This window comes from Ostrinia nubilalis, chromosome 8 (genome assembly GCF_963855985.1).
Source record: "Ostrinia nubilalis chromosome 8, ilOstNubi1.1, whole genome shotgun sequence".
NCBI classification, from domain to species: domain Eukaryota; kingdom Metazoa; phylum Arthropoda; class Insecta; order Lepidoptera; family Crambidae; genus Ostrinia; species Ostrinia nubilalis.
Window position 1 is genome coordinate 5,205,797 of NC_087095.1, and position 18,393 is coordinate 5,224,189.

The 18,393-nt window shown below is 36.6% G+C and overlaps 3 protein-coding genes across 4 annotated transcripts in view; all 3 read right to left on the reverse strand.

Moving 5' to 3' along the window:
• Positions 1-3,330: 3,330 nt before the first annotated feature.
• Positions 3,331-5,092, reverse strand: LOC135074131 (putative nuclease HARBI1). Its single transcript, XM_063968434.1, has 5 exons — positions 4,579-5,092; positions 4,227-4,508; positions 3,685-4,072; positions 3,471-3,604; positions 3,331-3,381 (listed from the first exon to the last, which is right to left on the reverse strand). The coding sequence occupies exons 1-4, from the start codon at positions 4,831-4,833 to the stop codon at positions 3,474-3,476; spliced, it is 1,056 nt and encodes a 351-aa protein (XP_063824504.1). The 5' UTR covers positions 4,834-5,092; the 3' UTR covers positions 3,331-3,381; positions 3,471-3,473.
• A 2,190-nt stretch (positions 5,093-7,282) lies between these two features.
• LOC135074132 (putative nuclease HARBI1) lies at positions 7,283-9,049 on the reverse strand. Its single transcript, XM_063968435.1, has 5 exons — positions 8,531-9,049; positions 8,179-8,460; positions 7,637-8,024; positions 7,423-7,556; positions 7,283-7,333 (listed from the first exon to the last, which is right to left on the reverse strand). Exons 1-4 carry the CDS (start codon positions 8,783-8,785, stop codon positions 7,426-7,428), a joined length of 1,056 nt encoding a protein of 351 aa, XP_063824505.1. The 5' UTR covers positions 8,786-9,049; the 3' UTR covers positions 7,283-7,333; positions 7,423-7,425.
• A 7,308-nt stretch (positions 9,050-16,357) lies between these two features.
• LOC135073783 (uncharacterized) overlaps positions 16,358-18,393 on the reverse strand; it is a 49,030-nt gene continuing 46,994 nt past the window's right edge. The window contains exons 3-5 of one of the 2 annotated variants that reach the window (XM_063967960.1): positions 18,032-18,135; positions 17,841-17,956; positions 16,358-17,725 (exon numbers count right to left, since the gene is read on the reverse strand). In XM_063967960.1, the coding sequence (XP_063824030.1) occupies positions 16,866-17,725; positions 17,841-17,956; positions 18,032-18,135 (1,080 nt within the window). In that variant the 3' untranslated portion in view covers positions 16,358-16,865. Of the gene's footprint in view, positions 17,735-17,840; positions 17,957-18,031; positions 18,136-18,393 lie in introns of both variants that reach the window. The other variant, XM_063967959.1, reaches the window with a different exon arrangement.

The following is an 18,393-nucleotide window of genomic DNA, read 5'->3' on the forward strand; positions in this document are numbered from 1 at the left end:
TTCGTGCTAATGAAAAAGCTATAAGTTGGAAGTTTCTCGCTCAGCAGTGTTAATATGTTTTGGGTATTATTGTTTAAAATAGGCGATTCTGGTGCAATAATAATGTTGAATATTATGTTATCAACTTTGAGCTTGTTACTCGTACTCAAGGATTTGTATACCTATTTTAGAAGCATTAAAATTCAAAGTCGTAGGTCCTGATAGGAATTTGTATACTAACCATCAGTATGATTTCGTATGCGATTAGAATTCTAATAGTGCTAAGTGCCCTAGTCAACTTTTGACTAGGCTTATCGGTTTGTTAATCCGAGTAGAGAGATTTATCAGTAAATAAAAGTTAATATTTAACAATAGCCATTATTCCAAAACATTCATATTATTAAACAATTCTGTGTGTGTAACGTTTTATTTCACCACGAAATAAAACGAACATTATTTCATATTCCACCGATAAAATTTCAAGCATGGTGAAGAATTCCAGTAGATATGCTTTAACAATATCAAAATGAATATTGTAACAATAACATATTTCGTCCATTTTCCTCTAGGCCAGATTATGCATTGAAGAATAAGCCTTATCACATTGGTATAAAGTATTACTAGTCTCCTAACATATTGGTATATCTTTCCAACTTGTTGAATTCTTTTGTTGAAGTTTCATTTCGCGAGCTCCTCAGAGATCCATACATTATTTGAGATAAAAGCTTTGGTAAAAGCTTCTTCTGAAGTCTTCCAAACAATTATACAACAATTTTCACTACCTTGTTCTAGGCTACAAGGCTAATGGTGAAACGGGTTCGAAGCCCGCTGGGAACAAATTTTGTCTAAAAATCAACATACACTCCTACTAGCCACATTAATAGGTATATTAAAATCATATTTTGAATTAATCAGATTTTAGTAACCTAATTAACAAAAAATGTAATTTCCACCATACTATTCTGTCTGTGCCCATACTCAATCGGTTAAATTCCATCTATTTAAACTGTGCCCTAACTTGCCTGACCTGTTAAAAAGGTTGCTGTGCCCTAACTGGCCCAATAGGGCTTAAATTAAGTTCTGCTTAAATTGTAAGACCTAATGTGCTAATGTGGTCAAGCAATAAAGTATTGAGTTTAAATTTCACCAGCAGTCGATAATCATTTACGGTCTTATTCATAATAAAATGCTAATATAGGTTTAAAACCTACATTAGCTAAAACGTTTGATAGGCTTAAAACACTCTTATAAACCTCTGATAAAAAACGTTATTCATAATCGTTTACAAACCTTTGATAGCTAAAACAGAGTTTAATATTTTCTTTCCACAGACTATACAAAAAGAATGAACGAAAACAGCTTTTTTGGTGATTTAACTTGATGGACCATGTAAAATCATAGACAAATCGCAGAAAAAAAAAACAAAAAATTGGCAGCTGTGACGTTTTACTTACTGACATTGACATTTGGCACGAAAATTTAATAAAGTTTTCGGTTTTTTCGATCAACTCCCAAGTTTTATCAAACTTTTATAAAACTTGGGATTGTATGTTCTGGATTCTGTACCTCTTACCCTGTACTCTGCAATAAGCTCTTACGACGACCCGGCTAGTTACATCGGATACTAATTATGTCCATGACGAAGGAGAACAGACCGCCTAAAAGGCAACGATCAGAAAACTGGTTGGAGGAAGATAAGGTAGTACTTATTTTTAGCCTGATAAAGTGCCTACTAATTTTTGTAGCATGGTTTTATTTATGTTTGACGCCTAGTGTTTGCTTTTCAGTATTTGCTGAAAGAGTTGGTGAAAGAAAGAGTAAATGCAATCGAAAATAAAAATACAGACACTAACACGAATAAACGGAAGGTTGCGGCTTGGGCTGATTTACAAACAACGTTGGTACATCTTTTGATTTCTGCCTTCAATATAAAATTTTGCCTTTACCTGTAATTCAAAATCCTGTCATTTCTTTTTCAGGTTTAATTCAATGTGCGCTGGTATGAACCGCTCCATTACCCAGTTAAAATCGCAATGGAGCCTCATAAAAATCAGTGCGAAGAAAGACAAGACCATTGCTAGGCAGGCTCAAATTAAAACTGGCGGTGGTCCACCATTATCAGTGCCTGACGATAGGGCTGATGATATAGCATCTTGGTTGCCCAATGAATTTGTAGTCGATGTTAACAGATTTGACTCGGACTCAAATAAAAGTGAATTAATTAACATTCAAGAGGAGGAATCAACTCAAAATACGCAAGATCAGGAATTGATAAATAATGAAGAAATCCAATATGAATTGGTGGTACTTGATGAAGAAATAGAAGATACACATGCTTGTACTACTAGAGGCATATTGGAAGATAAAGAAAATAAAAAAGTAGAGGCAAAAGAAAATAAAGCAAAACCTAATTTTAAAGCACCAGCAATCAAAAAAAAAAGGAAACTGTTAAACAAAGAAGGCTTAATTGATTTAAGCAAAGTTAGGATTTCCGAAATTGCAGAAACAGAATCAAAATGCCGGATTGAACTGCATGAAGTTCAAATGGAAAACGAACGGAAGAAAGGGAGAAACTTGGATCTTGAGCATCAATTATTACAGGAAAAACTTAAATATTACACTCACATTAATAAAGAATAATAAGTCTTTTGATGTTAAAGTTTTTCAAGTACTAACAGATTCTAAATAATAAGTTAGTTCCTCCCTTACTTCTGTTTGTTTTTAATTTGTATTTTATGCAGTTCCAATCCGCATTTTGATTGTGTTTCTGCAATATATTTAGACGGCTATGAATATGTTTACTAGTCATAACTTAATAAGAGTTTGAGATTACTATTAACTAGCTGTTGCCCACGACTCCGCCTGCGTAGACTACTATTTCTGTAACCTACAGGATCTGTGCATTTTTCCAGGATAAAAAGAAGCCTATATGTTATTCGAGACTATATAATCTATCTGTTTTAGCAATTTATTTGTTTATAAGAATTGAACTGTGATTTTTAGTAAGTAAGTTTAATAATTGTACTTAAATTAGTGATATAAAGTAAATACACATATGCCTAGTCACAAACATTCGCCTTTATAATAATAGTGTAAATTATGGTTATTTTGTTTTAAATGTAGAAGGTTGATAACCTCCGAATAGAAACGTTTATACTTAAGCAATTTCTTTGTTTTAAAGAATTGAACTGTGATTTTTAATAAGTAAGTTTGTTGAAACTAATTGTACTTAAATTAGTGATATAAAGTAATTTGTTTTGAATTTTTGCAGAATAATTGCTTTTTTAAAGAGAACTACAGGTTTTGTTTTTGTGATAGTAACAAATTGGACTGAAAATTGAAATACAGGTATTTTTCAATCAAATATTCTTTTTATTTTCATTAAGATGCCAGGAACAGTATCTGAAAAATTAAAATACAACATTTTCATGAACTCAAATGACATTACATAAAAGTAAATCGTTGGAATTTATCAAAATGTATTTTAGTACCATTCAAAAATGTTGATTTATAAAATTTTGTAGTATCAACTGCGACCTACGCCTCAACAATGAAGGTCGGTTGTCGTGAACACTGTTCTCCGTCGAAAGTTGCGGAGTTACAGGGACCTGCTCCATATGTTGTTCTGAAAAATATTATGAATTTGTCAACATTTTGTCATAAAGATTTGTATTCCTTATGTACAGTCAAATTGATAACATTTACCTAACAATGTGTCATTCATATCAATGGCTATATTATGTAATACAGCCAATGCTATGATCACAGCTTTTCCATTTTGGAGGCTTACTGGTAAGCCATGGAGTAGGCATTGGAACCGCTGCTTCCACACCCCAAAACACCTTTCAACAGTGTTCCTAGTTGAGATGTGAGCATTATTGTATGCTTCTTCTTCTGGACGACTAGGCCTTAAAATAGGTGTAAATAGATATGGCAGAAGAGGGTAGCCCGAATCGCCAATAAGGCGTCCTCTAAACTGCCTATCCTCAAATCGTTGTTTTATATTGCTCTCCATAAAAATTCGACTGTCATGTGTACTGCCTCGCCATCTAGCCACTATATCCATTATTTTGAGGTCAGCATCACAGACAACCTAAAATAAAAAAAACAGTATCCTGTAGGTAATCCATCCAATAATATAGTGTTGAATGTTGCTAAAATTTAGATCATACAAAGTAAAAATTATAGACATTATTAAAACAAATCTTTCTCTGTTGTAAACTGTATAAAATCAAAATATATTTTACCTGAACATTCAGGGAATAATAGCCTTTTCTATTAATATAGTACTGGGCCATGTCACCTCCGGTTTTTTTAATTTTAATGTGGGTGCAATCTATGGCTCCTATCACCCCAGGAAAATTTTTAATTGCTCTAAATTTGGCACTAATTCTTTCCTGCTCTCCTATAGTGATAGGCATTTTGATGAAGGAATTTGCCTTATTCGCGATTGCATGCGCGACTCTGGCGCATATCCGGCTCACTGTCGGCTGACTTAGGCCATGGAGGTCACCAGCATCATCTTGTACCTGAAAATGTATGAAAATAATTATAGCAGCCACGACAAAGGGATAAAATAAAACACTTTTTTGTGCTTACCTCACGACGTCCCCAACATCTTATGGCCACTAAAACTTGCAGTTCAGGACACGTGCCACCACCTCTAGCGCTCTGAACCAGATCATCTTCCACCAAATCTATGATGGTGCGCACTGTGTCCTTATTGAACCTATATTTTATTTTAAAATTTAGGTCCCGCAAATCGAATGGGTTGCTTCGTTGGCGGTAGAGCTTTCTACGTCGCGCTGGGTCGGCATTATTGGCTAAATGCACAATTGCATTTATAGCATTCATTTTCACAAGCAAGGATCACAGCAAGGATATTTTGAATAAATAAACCAACGAAGTGACATTCATATGAAATGACATTTATAAAAGTTAGGTTAAAATAGGTTTATTAGAGCTTTAAACAAGGCCCGAGCTCTCGATAACTTATCACACAGATAAAAGAGGATTTTAGCGCTAAATGACGATTATGAATAACAATTTTTATCAAACGTTTTATAAACCTCTAATAAGCATTTGATAAAATGTGAAAAATGATTATGAATAAGACCGTCGGTCTTATTCATAATAAAATGCTAATATAGGTTTAAAACCTACATTAGCTAAAACGTTTGATAGGCTTAAAACACTCTTATAAACCTCTGATAAAAAACGTTATTCATAATCGTTTACAAACCTTTGATAGCTAAAACAGAGTTTAATATTTTCTTTCCACAGACTATACAAAAAGAATGAACGAAAACAGCTTTTTTGGTGATTTAACTTGATGGACCATGTAAAATCATAGACAAATCGCAGAAAAAAAAAACAAAAAATTGGCAGCTGTGACGTTTTACTTACTGACATTGACATTTGGCACGAAAATTTAATAAAGTTTTCGGTTTTTTCGATCAACTCCCAAGTTTTATCAAACTTTTATAAAACTTGGGATTGTATGTTCTGGATTCTGTACCTCTTACCCTGTACTCTGCAATAAGCTCTTACGACGACCCGGCTAGTTACATCGGATACTAATTATGTCCATGACGAAGGAGAACAGACCGCCTAAAAGGCAACGATCAGAAAACTGGTTGGAGGAAGATAAGGTAGTACTTATTTTTAGCCTGATAAAGTGCCTACTAATTTTTGTAGCATGGTTTTATTTATGTTTGACGCCTAGTGTTTGCTTTTCAGTATTTGCTGAAAGAGTTGGTGAAAGAAAGAGTAAATGCAATCGAAAATAAAAATACAGACACTAACACGAATAAACGGAAGGTTGCGGCTTGGGCTGATTTACAAACAACGTTGGTACATCTTTTGATTTCTGCCTTCAATATAAAATTTTGCCTTTACCTGTAATTCAAAATCCTGTCATTTCTTTTTCAGGTTTAATTCAATGTGCGCTGGTATGAACCGCTCCATTACCCAGTTAAAATCGCAATGGAGCCTCATAAAAATCAGTGCGAAGAAAGACAAGACCATTGCTAGGCAGGCTCAAATTAAAACTGGCGGTGGTCCACCATTATCAGTGCCTGACGATAGGGCTGATGATATAGCATCTTGGTTGCCCAATGAATTTGTAGTCGATGTTAACAGATTTGACTCGGACTCAAATAAAAGTGAATTAATTAACATTCAAGAGGAGGAATCAACTCAAAATACGCAAGATCAGGAATTGATAAATAATGAAGAAATCCAATATGAATTGGTGGTACTTGATGAAGAAATAGAAGATACACATGCTTGTACTACTAGAGGCATATTGGAAGATAAAGAAAATAAAAAAGTAGAGGCAAAAGAAAATAAAGCAAAACCTAATTTTAAAGCACCAGCAATCAAAAAAAAAAGGAAACTGTTAAACAAAGAAGGCTTAATTGATTTAAGCAAAGTTAGGATTTCCGAAATTGCAGAAACAGAATCAAAATGCCGGATTGAACTGCATGAAGTTCAAATGGAAAACGAACGGAAGAAAGGGAGAAACTTGGATCTTGAGCATCAATTATTACAGGAAAAACTTAAATATTACACTCACATTAATAAAGAATAATAAGTCTTTTGATGTTAAAGTTTTTCAAGTACTAACAGATTCTAAATAATAAGTTAGTTCCTCCCTTACTTCTGTTTGTTTTTAATTTGTATTTTATGCAGTTCCAATCCGCATTTTGATTGTGTTTCTGCAATATATTTAGACGGCTATGAATATGTTTACTAGTCATAACTTAATAAGAGTTTGAGATTACTATTAACTAGCTGTTGCCCACGACTCCGCCTGCGTAGACTACTATTTCTGTAACCTACAGGATCTGTGCATTTTTCCAGGATAAAAAGAAGCCTATATGTTATTCGAGACTATATAATCTATCTGTTTTAGCAATTTATTTGTTTATAAGAATTGAACTGTGATTTTTAGTAAGTAAGTTTAATAATTGTACTTAAATTAGTGATATAAAGTAAATACACATATGCCTAGTCACAAACATTCGCCTTTATAATAATAGTGTAAATTATGGTTATTTTGTTTTAAATGTAGAAGGTTGATAACCTCCGAATAGAAACGTTTATACTTAAGCAATTTCTTTGTTTTAAAGAATTGAACTGTGATTTTTAATAAGTAAGTTTGTTGAAACTAATTGTACTTAAATTAGTGATATAAAGTAATTTGTTTTGAATTTTTGCAGAATAATTGCTTTTTTAAAGAGAACTACAGGTTTTGTTTTTGTGATAGTAACAAATTGGACTGAAAATTGAAATACAGGTATTTTTCAATCAAATATTCTTTTTATTTTCATTAAGATGCCAGGAACAGTATCTGAAAAATTAAAATACAACATTTTCATGAACTCAAATGACATTACATAAAAGTAAATCGTTGGAATTTATCAAAATGTATTTTAGTACCATTCAAAAATGTTGATTTATAAAATTTTGTAGTATCAACTGCGACCTACGCCTCAACAATGAAGGTCGGTTGTCGTGAACACTGTTCTCCGTCGAAAGTTGCGGAGTTACAGGGACCTGCTCCATATGTTGTTCTGAAAAATATTATGAATTTGTCAACATTTTGTCATAAAGATTTGTATTCCTTATGTACAGTCAAATTGATAACATTTACCTAACAATGTGTCATTCATATCAATGGCTATATTATGTAATACAGCCAATGCTATGATCACAGCTTTTCCATTTTGGAGGCTTACTGGTAAGCCATGGAGTAGGCATTGGAACCGCTGCTTCCACACCCCAAAACACCTTTCAACAGTGTTCCTAGTTGAGATGTGAGCATTATTGTATGCTTCTTCTTCTGGACGACTAGGCCTTAAAATAGGTGTAAATAGATATGGCAGAAGAGGGTAGCCCGAATCGCCAATAAGGCGTCCTCTAAACTGCCTATCCTCAAATCGTTGTTTTATATTGCTCTCCATAAAAATTCGACTGTCATGTGTACTGCCTCGCCATCTAGCCACTATATCCATTATTTTGAGGTCAGCATCACAGACAACCTAAAATAAAAAAAACAGTATCCTGTAGGTAATCCATCCAATAATATAGTGTTGAATGTTGCTAAAATTTAGATCATACAAAGTAAAAATTATAGACATTATTAAAACAAATCTTTCTCTGTTGTAAACTGTATAAAATCAAAATATATTTTACCTGAACATTCAGGGAATAATAGCCTTTTCTATTAATATAGTACTGGGCCATGTCACCTCCGGTTTTTTTAATTTTAATGTGGGTGCAATCTATGGCTCCTATCACCCCAGGAAAATTTTTAATTGCTCTAAATTTGGCACTAATTCTTTCCTGCTCTCCTATAGTGATAGGCATTTTGATGAAGGAATTTGCCTTATTCGCGATTGCATGCGCGACTCTGGCGCATATCCGGCTCACTGTCGGCTGACTTAGGCCATGGAGGTCACCAGCATCATCTTGTACCTGAAAATGTATGAAAATAATTATAGCAGCCACGACAAAGGGATAAAATAAAACACTTTTTTGTGCTTACCTCACGACGTCCCCAACATCTTATGGCCACTAAAACTTGCAGTTCAGGACACGTGCCACCACCTCTAGCGCTCTGAACCAGATCATCTTCCACCAAATCTATGATGGTGCGCACTGTGTCCTTATTGAACCTATATTTTATTTTAAAATTTAGGTCCCGCAAATCGAATGGGTTGCTTCGTTGGCGGTAGAGCTTTCTACGTCGCGCTGGGTCGGCATTATTGGCTAAATGCACAATTGCATTTATAGCATTCATTTTCACAAGCAAGGATCACAGCAAGGATATTTTGAATAAATAAACCAACGAAGTGACATTCATATGAAATGACATTTATAAAAGTTAGGTTAAAATAGGTTTATTAGAGCTTTAAACAAGGCCCGAGCTCTCGATAACTTATCACACAGATAAAAGAGGATTTTAGCGCTAAATGACGATTATGAATAACAATTTTTATCAAACGTTTTATAAACCTCTAATAAGCATTTGATAAAATGTGAAAAATGATTATGAATAAGACCGTTAGTATCCTTACTTGCTATAACGCGTTGCAAATCATGAAATTTGCTTGAAATAAACGAGTAGGCGTTATTATTATTGTATGAGAAAACTCTGGTAATTGTATTATTAGGTAAGTTTATGTTATGTTTTTAATTTTATGTATAACATGTTGTCTGGCATTTGAACACGTAGATAGAGAACCGAGATTTGACTTAGGTATAAGTACTCGGAAGGGACAAAACATAACTTACCGCCTGATATGTTTTAAATTTCCGATGTTGTATTATATTATGAGAACAAAAGGACCGTTATTTATTTAACTTCGCCATGTATTCGACACAACACCCACACAAACTATTGAAAATATTGAGCAGTTTACATAAAAAACCACGTTAAGTGTTGGTTTTTGTCAAAAATTAGCTGGATCGTATTCTAAAATATGTATAATTCTGTCACTCAATATTAGTTACTGAAATAAACTTCAGTGGCTATGTTTGTATATTTAACTAATAATGAGATACAAGTTACAACCCATTATGTTCAAGACGTTTGGCGGCTTAATTTATACTTACAAAGTTTGTTCGTGAAGGGATACCTAGTGAGTTCCATTTGCAGGCAATATTCTTTGATGAATTCATTTACATAATATTAATTAAACTTAACAAAACACTAATAGAATCAATAATGACTAAGTATAGCGTTGAACATTCCAAAGCTCATTTCGTAGCTTTTTGAGTTCATTTCTGTTAAGTAAGGACATTATTAATGATTCCAATACCTAACTGTATTTTAGAACTTCACTCATCCTAACTTAATAATCACAGAACAGACATAGGTACTCTAATATCAAAGAAATGGGTATAAACAAAGGAAAAAACCAAACTACTTGAATTAAAAACTTTACGGTATCATAAACGTATAATCAAGTCATAAAATCAAGATAAAGCCGTTCGAAAACAATTTTTGATTGCAGATTCCTTCCAGTTGCTTGCGCCAGGGAAATTTGTTCTGAACTCGATAAAATCTCCCAACTTCAGATAAGAGGGTGAAGTGTGCCGCCACATCTTAATCGGCCTTAATATAATTCGCGTTTAATCTATAAGACTGTTCCAAACAATTTCAGTGGAGCAGTTTAGCTGTAAAGTCAGTTAAGTTTTAAAATTGATGTCGACAAGCGACGCCCGCGGCATAATAAACCTTAGTATACAAAGTTTGCAATAGTTATTTGTGTTCATAATTAAATAAAGCAGTTGACATCACAATCGACAATTTCTTTAAATATCAAACTTATTTGCGAGCAGGACCGCTCGTTGTGAAATTCTTTGGGAGGCGTTTGTCCAGCAGTGGACGTCATTTGGCTGAAACCATAGAGGAATATAGATTGTCTAAGGCTGAAACGAAGGAACCAAATTTTTTGAAGTTGTTCTTTTACTTGAGTCCTTTTTGATGAAATAATTTATGAAAAGTCAAATAAGTATATGATGGCCCCGCTTCATTTTAGTGCGAAGTAGGAAAACATATTGTGAAATTTTCAAATGTCTTCTGACTGAGGATAACGAAATACAGCCCACTGAAATGCTGATAGACAGTGACAATTTAGTAATAGAGTCTCGTTGGCCACGTTTTGGAATCTACTAAAGAGTATAATTTAGAGCATAATTTTACTACTTTTGCCTGAGGTATGGGAGCGGCACGGGAGAGTTCTTTTTGTTACGTCGAATGTCAGCGAGACTACAGATTTGTATGCTCTGTCACGTCATAAATAAATACACTCAACATCAAATAAACCGCACCTTCCGCGACGCGAACTTTAAAGATTTTCTTCTGACACAATCATGGTACCCCAACAATATTGGTGTTATTTGAAAGCCCAATAAATATCCTTAAAGAAAAATACATTTCATTTCTAAATAAATGATTAACATTTACCATAAATGTGACTTGAAAATAGACCTCACTTTGGGCTCACCTCTGGGATCAATTAGACCAATTTTTATGGTTATAAAACCAAATAAAGATCTCACGTGTCCTCTTTAACAGATGGATAGCGATTAATCCCAACTTAACAGTTTTATAGTCATAAAAAATGGCTATAGCGTAACTACCTATTTTTTGAAGAAGTGACTCTGGATCCTTGTAACGACACATTTTTGGGTTAAAAACCTTTCCTTTAATGAAATGAAGTTTAGAACTAGGCTTTCAAATGGTACCAATGTTGGTGGGAAGTGGGGATGCATACGTTTGATAAGTGCTTGTCGCGGGAGGTGCGATTTATTTGATGCCGAGTGTATAATAGTATAACTCAAAGGTGACTGACTGACTGACATAGTGATCTATCAACGCACAGCCCAAACCACAGGACGGATCGGGCTGAAAGGCATGCAGGTAGATGTTATGACGTAGGCATAAAGGATTTTACGAAACTCCATCCCTAAGGCGGTAAAACGGGATCCACGCGTACGAAGTCGAGGGCGGCCGCTAGTATGTCTATAATACCCCTTCCGTGCTAGACCTAAAATAATTCTACTGCTATGTGTATGTAACGCTCATTTGGTTCATGTTCATGTTTGCCCCCCAATATTTAGGTGTATGCGGATTATGCAGGCGATAATGCAATATCTGTGGGGCGGCCTGCCGTGACGTCAGCGCTAATTGAGCTTCGGCCCGGCGGCTACGTAATCCGTTTACAAGCATAAAGTAGAAGGTTTCAGTGGGGCTGCTCTAAAGTACCTACTATAGTGATTGATTGGTTTTGACTTGAAATAGATTTGAATCTTGAAAACTATACTCGCTGAAGCCACCTATCTTTAGTATTCGTTCCAGGTGGATAAGTACTAACTTATTTATTTTTTTGTTAAATTACATAAATAGATTATAATTATACTTAGATACATAAATTGGCCAGGTCTTAGAGTCCATTTCCATGTATGGAATATGAAAACTTTGAAAGATTTTAGTCACTATAGTCAGTTAGTAATTTAGTCAAATCCTAGAAGACTAGAACTAAAATCCGGGTTACGTCTGTCTAAAAATGATATCATCATAAAATCTATTGAGGTAGCGAGAAGCCATGACGTCATAACCTGTCCGCGCTCGGCTCACCTACTTTACACCCTTGTGGCAATCACCCGGGCGTGCATGTCTTGCTACGAAGTTACACGTTACGAGCTACGAGCTACGGTTTAGCTACGAACCCGGCCTGTAGACGGGAGTTTCGTAGCGTTTCGTTATTACATACTTAAAAGGTTGATTAATGATCGTTTGATGGTTATATTAGGGTCTTTAAAAATGTAAACGTAAGTTTTTTTTACGATAATAAAAACGATTTAGTCTAATTAAATAATTTACTTCTCTCTTCTTTCTTTGGTGTGCAATAAATAATATTTATTATTATTATTTACATAGTTTCAAACAAGGCATTTAATTTAGAATTAACTCCTACAGTACCTTTAGAAGTAATTAAAGAAACTGCGTTTTATTTCAAATTTAAGTTAGTTACTCTTTCATCAAGGTCTTTGTTCGTCAACGTTTTGCAAAGCCTTTGACTGAGGTACAAAGAGAGTCTGACCTATGACACTCAAATTAAAACAACAATTACAATTAGCGTCGGATCGTTTGAAGTTTGAGCCCTGAGGCTTCCAAAGTTACTGGTAGGGGAGGAGGAGGAGACCTTGTAAAAGAGGATAGTTGTGACACTGTCGATGTATGCCTTATTTATAACTTTAATTTCGAACTCATATGTTCTTCTGATTAATTTCGTTGTGGGTCCAATGACAGTTTAACTTTCCCCCGGGACAAACTTGACCTTCATTGGTTGGGTTTTTGTGGCGGTCAAGCTGTAGATCCTGGCTACACAGGAGTTGCAGTGGTGGGAACGAGAGGTGGGAATAGTCCCGTTTTGTCGTTGTATGAAACCTATCAACTATCACCGAGCTCGCAACAGCACGTAATTGTTAAAACTCAACAAGACTTGAACTAAAACCGCGCACTGTTATCAGCTCGCTTGTTTATATTTATAAAAGCGAAAGGTCACTGACTGACTGACTGACTAACTCATCGCGAAATCTCAGAAACTACAAGTGCTAGGAGTCTCAAATTTTGCATAGGGTTTCCTTTTAGGACGTAGGTGGCTCATTAATATGGGATTTTGCAAAATTCAACCCCTAAACGGAATGCACGTGTACGAATAGTCACGGGCGGCCGCTAGCAGTTAATATAAGTTCAAAAAAATCGATAATATCACAACTCACCCTTACTGTAACTGTATTATAAACGTTGTCAAGAGTTGACTGTGTAACTTCGGAGTTTATTGTAGAGTGGAGAGTTTTCGAAGAAAATTAGGCAATACCAACTTGAAATGAAGAATTTGTAAGGCTTGTTTTGATGAGGTTTCTATTGGTTTTGAGATGGAAATTAAGGATGCACGTGGAAAGAGAATTCCGGTTATAATAATGCTATAGTCCGATTTTTAATTCGACGGAATTCTGACAGCTGTCATTTTTTGAAAATTCAGATGTAATAAGCCTTTTTTGCTTTGAATTTTTAATATGAAATGAAATTTAATCAAGTACAATTTACAAGAATGAACTATTGTTTGTTTTATGAAATCAATGTACACTAATTATTATGTACATTTTAGAGATTAAATAGAAAAAAACGTGTTTTTAACACAGTAAAACAACATATTATCACAAACGAATATATGTATTGATCATCAATCATCATTATCGTCATCATAATCAACTTGGATTATAAAATTAGCATCTTGTTAAATTGATTATTTTATGATGCTAAGATTTTATTAACAAAAGGATTTTCATAAAAAAGGTTTGTAACCCATGGATTATTGGCCAGCGAGTCCAGTAATAGAAAAATAGTTTCCCAGTTTTTTTGTAACTTCTAAAATATGATATTAAAAATTCAAATAACCATTTGGAAATGATCAGTACATTTTTAAGCCTTAGTTTTTCAAGTGAAACCTTAGATTCAAGAAAGGATTATTTTTTAATTTGTGAAAATGCTCTCCATTCTTAGTGGGAATGGTTCAATATTGGCAACACTTCTGAAATGTCAAAATTCCGTCGATTTAAAAATCAGAGTATAGTAGCATTATGCTCCGACTGTGCCTAGTTTCTCGGCAGGCGAGGACTTAATAATAGAACGCTGTTGTAGCCTGTGTGCAGCCTGCTCGCATCACTAAAGAACTTTTATTCTCAACTTACAAAGGAAATTTCGATTCTTATCTGTTATTTTTAGTTTAACTCCGGTATACTTACCTATAATTTTCTTGGCAGCAAGATTTCTCCTTCGATGACTGAGCTCCATTCGCCAAACCAACTCTTTTCATCATCTCTACTGTGCAGGTTGCTCGTACAAAACTTTTGTGGTGACAGGTTGAAGTATAGCAACACTATAAAGTGGTGCGTTAGGTATAATATCTGTATTATTTAAAATTTTCTAAGTCAATAACCTATTTGCTAGAGTTTCGTTCGTTCGTTTCAGCCAAATGACATCCACTGCTGGACAAAGGCCTCCTCCAAGGTTGCTAGAGTTTATAATATAGTATTTATAATATCTACTAGTACTCGGCTAAGAATGTCATAATTAATTATTTAGTTTTCATAAGCATCTTGTGTTTTGATGCAATTTTACGTCATATAATTTATCATTTTGTAGTGAGAGCTTAACTAATTCCATCGCATGACATTTGAGCGTTATCCTCCTTTGAATAATATTAAAAGTAAGCATTCTAGCTGCAATTTCAAAGGATAAATTGGTTTAGTTAGCTGGAAGAGTCTATTTTTGCAAGTGCGACACTAACGAGTTTCCCGATAGGTCGCCCGATAATGGTGGACTGAAATACCCGTCTTGTATATTTAGCGGGAAGCCGACCCTTTAGGGCAGGTTAAAGTTTCTTAATCATTGATATAAAGACTGGTTAATCCACTGGATACTGTGAAATTATAAACCTAAGTCATTGGGAGAATATTTAATTTTCAATAGAGTTGCTAGCTTTAGGAATTTAGTTATTTATTATATTTATATTAAATTATTATAATATACACACTGTACGGATATTGTATAACGCCACTATACGTTTTAATAAAACCGTATTTGACAGGATTTATTAACAGCCCACTTTTTGGGTTGCGTCGAGGGTAAGGAGAATAAACAATATTATGAAATTAGAGTTCGTCTTTTATTTTTTTAATCATTTTACGTAGGAAAAAAATAATTTTATTCTAGGATTTTAAAAGGATTACAAAATGTCTCGTACAGTTTTTCATTCTAGTTCCCGAACTAATTAATTTCGACCAAGATTCTGAATTATGAGAATATATGGGAATTTTAATAAAGACCTAATCTGTCGTCGATACTTATACCTTCAACAAGTTGCACAGGCTTGTCATAATAAACAATGCCTCAAGACTTCGTAGCCACGCTATGTTCGAAACAAAGTCTAAGCACTTCGAAACTTCTTCAATTTAGAAAATCTATAGAAAACCTGCCCATGGAACGTTACTGAGGTGCCTTCGAAGTTATTGTGTCGTCTGTTATCGAACTTCTGAGTGTTATCAATATTTCACACGGTTCAAGTCGAAAGTTGGTCATCTAAAAAATAATGGAGCGCCGGAAAAGTTGGACAAATTGGAGCCCCGTCAGACCTTTTGTTTAGGGCACGCGTCAGCGAGATCAATCCAATCCCCACTGAATTGCTTTTAGAAATCGAGTTGCTACTTTTTAAAATGAGCTGCGGGAGGGACTCGTTACAAGTCCGATTATTGCTTTTATCTCGATTCTTTGGGCGTTTTCGCGAGCAATAAAAAGTTAATGTGATAGCGAAAATTGCTAAAAGGAAATTCTACGAATCACGGATTCAACAAGCTCGTAAATTCAAATATTGAATTAAATAACTTTTTTATGAAGAGATATCAAAAGATGTGGCTTGTTATCATTTATTTTGTTGATATGTCCACGCGTCCCGCGCACGGTCCCGAGGGCGGTGGCGTGTTTTCCCAATTCCACTCTGTAATGAGCTTTCACCGAGCCTTGTTCAATTCAATGAAGATAATTGGCAAAAATGTTATTGTAATTTCCCTTTGAAGAGATGGTGCTCAAAACAATATTCAGTTGCTCTTCAAATACCAATTCTCCTATAGTATTATTAAACTCCGGCTTCGCGGGGATTTATGTTTAAGGCTAAATTATTACACAGAGAGGGCTAAGGAAGAATTTAGCTTATCTTCAGCAGCAGCAAGCCTCGGCATAAATCGGCTCGCGACCGCCGAGGGGCGGAATGTCGGTGGTGATTTAATGAAAATGCCGTAAAACATCGATAAAAACTTTTATTGATAAAAGACGACTGGATGCCGCCTTCGTCTATTAAGCGTACGTTTCTCCCAACGTCTCCACCTTAATGTCTGCTAGGTATATGATAAAATTTTAATTGTTTAATGGTAACATGGATTACAAGACACAGATTGTCCAACGAGACGGGGCGGGGAGGGGCGCGCGGGGGACCGCACGAGGCGTAGAAATGCGCGCCCGCAATCACGAATATAATTCTCTATCTAACATTAAGTCAATATTTGATCGCTAATATCAAAAAATTTACAATGAAAATAGAATTTACTCTAAAAATAATATCACGCGTAGCGGGCGTCGGTCGTGAGTCGACTCTGGACGACCGGCGCCCGCGCGTAGTCTATCACATTGAAAGATTCATAAAGTACAAAGGTGCGCTCGGGCGCACCTACTCGCTCGCGCCGTCTGAGACGTGAGCTTTATTTGACAACTATAGGTAATAATTTACAAGAGTTTAAACGCGTCGCGGCGCTTACACGAAGAGGTCCTTTATCGAGGAGCAGAGCGTGGCGTCGCAGCCCTCGGCCGCCTCCTCCTCCTCGGGCCTGCACCAGCGCTCGCCCGCGCGCGGCGCACGCGCCGGCCCTGGAATGTCACGTGGCTTGGGACGATCGTCCCCTACTTTTCCAGTTTCCTTTATCACGGCCATGCTCGAGGAGCTAGGACCTGGGTCACCTGCACCGCTCTTCCTCAAAAACACCTCAATGGCGCTACCCAGAGCGCTGGCATCTACCACCGACCCGGACGGACGATCCCACACGACTGCCGCTGCGTCTCCCGGGGCCTGTTTTGAGTCGGGAGCAAAAGTCACCTTTCCTTTCTTTGGTTCGTTTTCCTTTTTCTTCGTGGCTAAAGTCTGGTGCCGTCGTGTGAACCATGTGGTGCCGGAGTCCAGGGGCTTGTCTCGCAGGGTGGAGGCGTCAAAGCTGCTGGAGCGCATGTCAGCTAGGCGCCTAGTGCGTTCTGGTTTGCCGCAGCGGTCTATCTCGGTGGCCGAGGATGTGAGCGCATTGAGCATGTGATGGAGGTCGGTGTCGGTGCACACGACGCCGGCGCCCGTGCGGGGCGGGATGGGCGGCGGCGGTGGCATCTCGGAGGCGCGGCGGCGCGCTGGGATCGGCGGCAGGGGAGATCCCACGAAGTCCGAGTGCCGACGACCACGATTTGTGTACCTCACGGAACCACTCATCGGCGAGCGTTCGTCCAGAGGTTGCACCTCACAGACGCGTTCGTTCGAGGTGTTCCAGAGACGCATACGGACTTTGCGTGCTTGCACAATGTCATCCATTATATCCAGCTGCAGATTGTGAGTGCTTCCGAGTGTGTCGATGGCTGGTAGACCTGTAAAATAGTTTACCTTAATCCTTTATAAAACAATTCTAGGAGTTTATATGATCTAAAATTGCGATCTGAATACGGTTAAGTGTTTGGTATACAAATAGCTCACATTTTTTAGATCCTGAGTCGCGGCGACGGCCGAGTGCCGGGAATGCGGCGATGGACTCGCGGCGTCCGCGCCCGAACAATGCTTGTGGTACTCTAGATATTGTCACAACGGAGTGCCTGTAACAAAACAAATATTTGTAGAACAAGTACTTGTGACTAAGCACTTGGGAAATGTAATTTAGTGCTATATACCTTCGGCCTCCAGGTTGAGGCGGAGCTTGGCTCAGAGTAGCCAAGAAAGCTGCTTCGCGAGCTTCTCGTGCTGCACCCTCACCTCGTTCAGACAAACGACGGACCTACGTAAAAAACATTAATAAATCAGTGCAGAACTTCGACTCGGATCGATGGTGATTGAGAGGCCTTGAACTTGACCTCAAATGTACCATGACCTTGACCCATTGGTGGTGTTTTCGTAATCTAGTTGTCATCGGTTTCCAGGAATGTACTGAGTGCATTAGAGCTTTAGCATTTATATTGCACGCGAGGGTGACCGGAGGTATGCAGTATGGCGACTGTTGGTCTAAAGGTCATTATTTCTGTAATCTAGCTCTATA

Coding starts and splice junctions, on each gene's coding strand:
- LOC135074131 (XM_063968434.1), bottom strand. CDS start 4,833: ATGAATGCTATAAATGCAATTGTGCATTTAGCCAATAATGCCGACCCA. Junction 4,073..4,226: donor ATTATTCCCTGAATGTTCAG/GTAAAATATATT, acceptor TTTTTATTTTAG/GTTGTCTGTGATGCTGACCT. Junction 3,605..3,684: donor TATGAATGACACATTGTTAG/GTAAATGTTATC, acceptor AATATTTTTCAG/AACAACATATGGAGCAGGTC.
- LOC135074132 (XM_063968435.1), bottom strand. CDS start 8,785: ATGAATGCTATAAATGCAATTGTGCATTTAGCCAATAATGCCGACCCA. Junction 8,461..8,530: donor GATGTTGGGGACGTCGTGAG/GTAAGCACAAAA, acceptor ATACATTTTCAG/GTACAAGATGATGCTGGTGA. Junction 7,557..7,636: donor TATGAATGACACATTGTTAG/GTAAATGTTATC, acceptor AATATTTTTCAG/AACAACATATGGAGCAGGTC.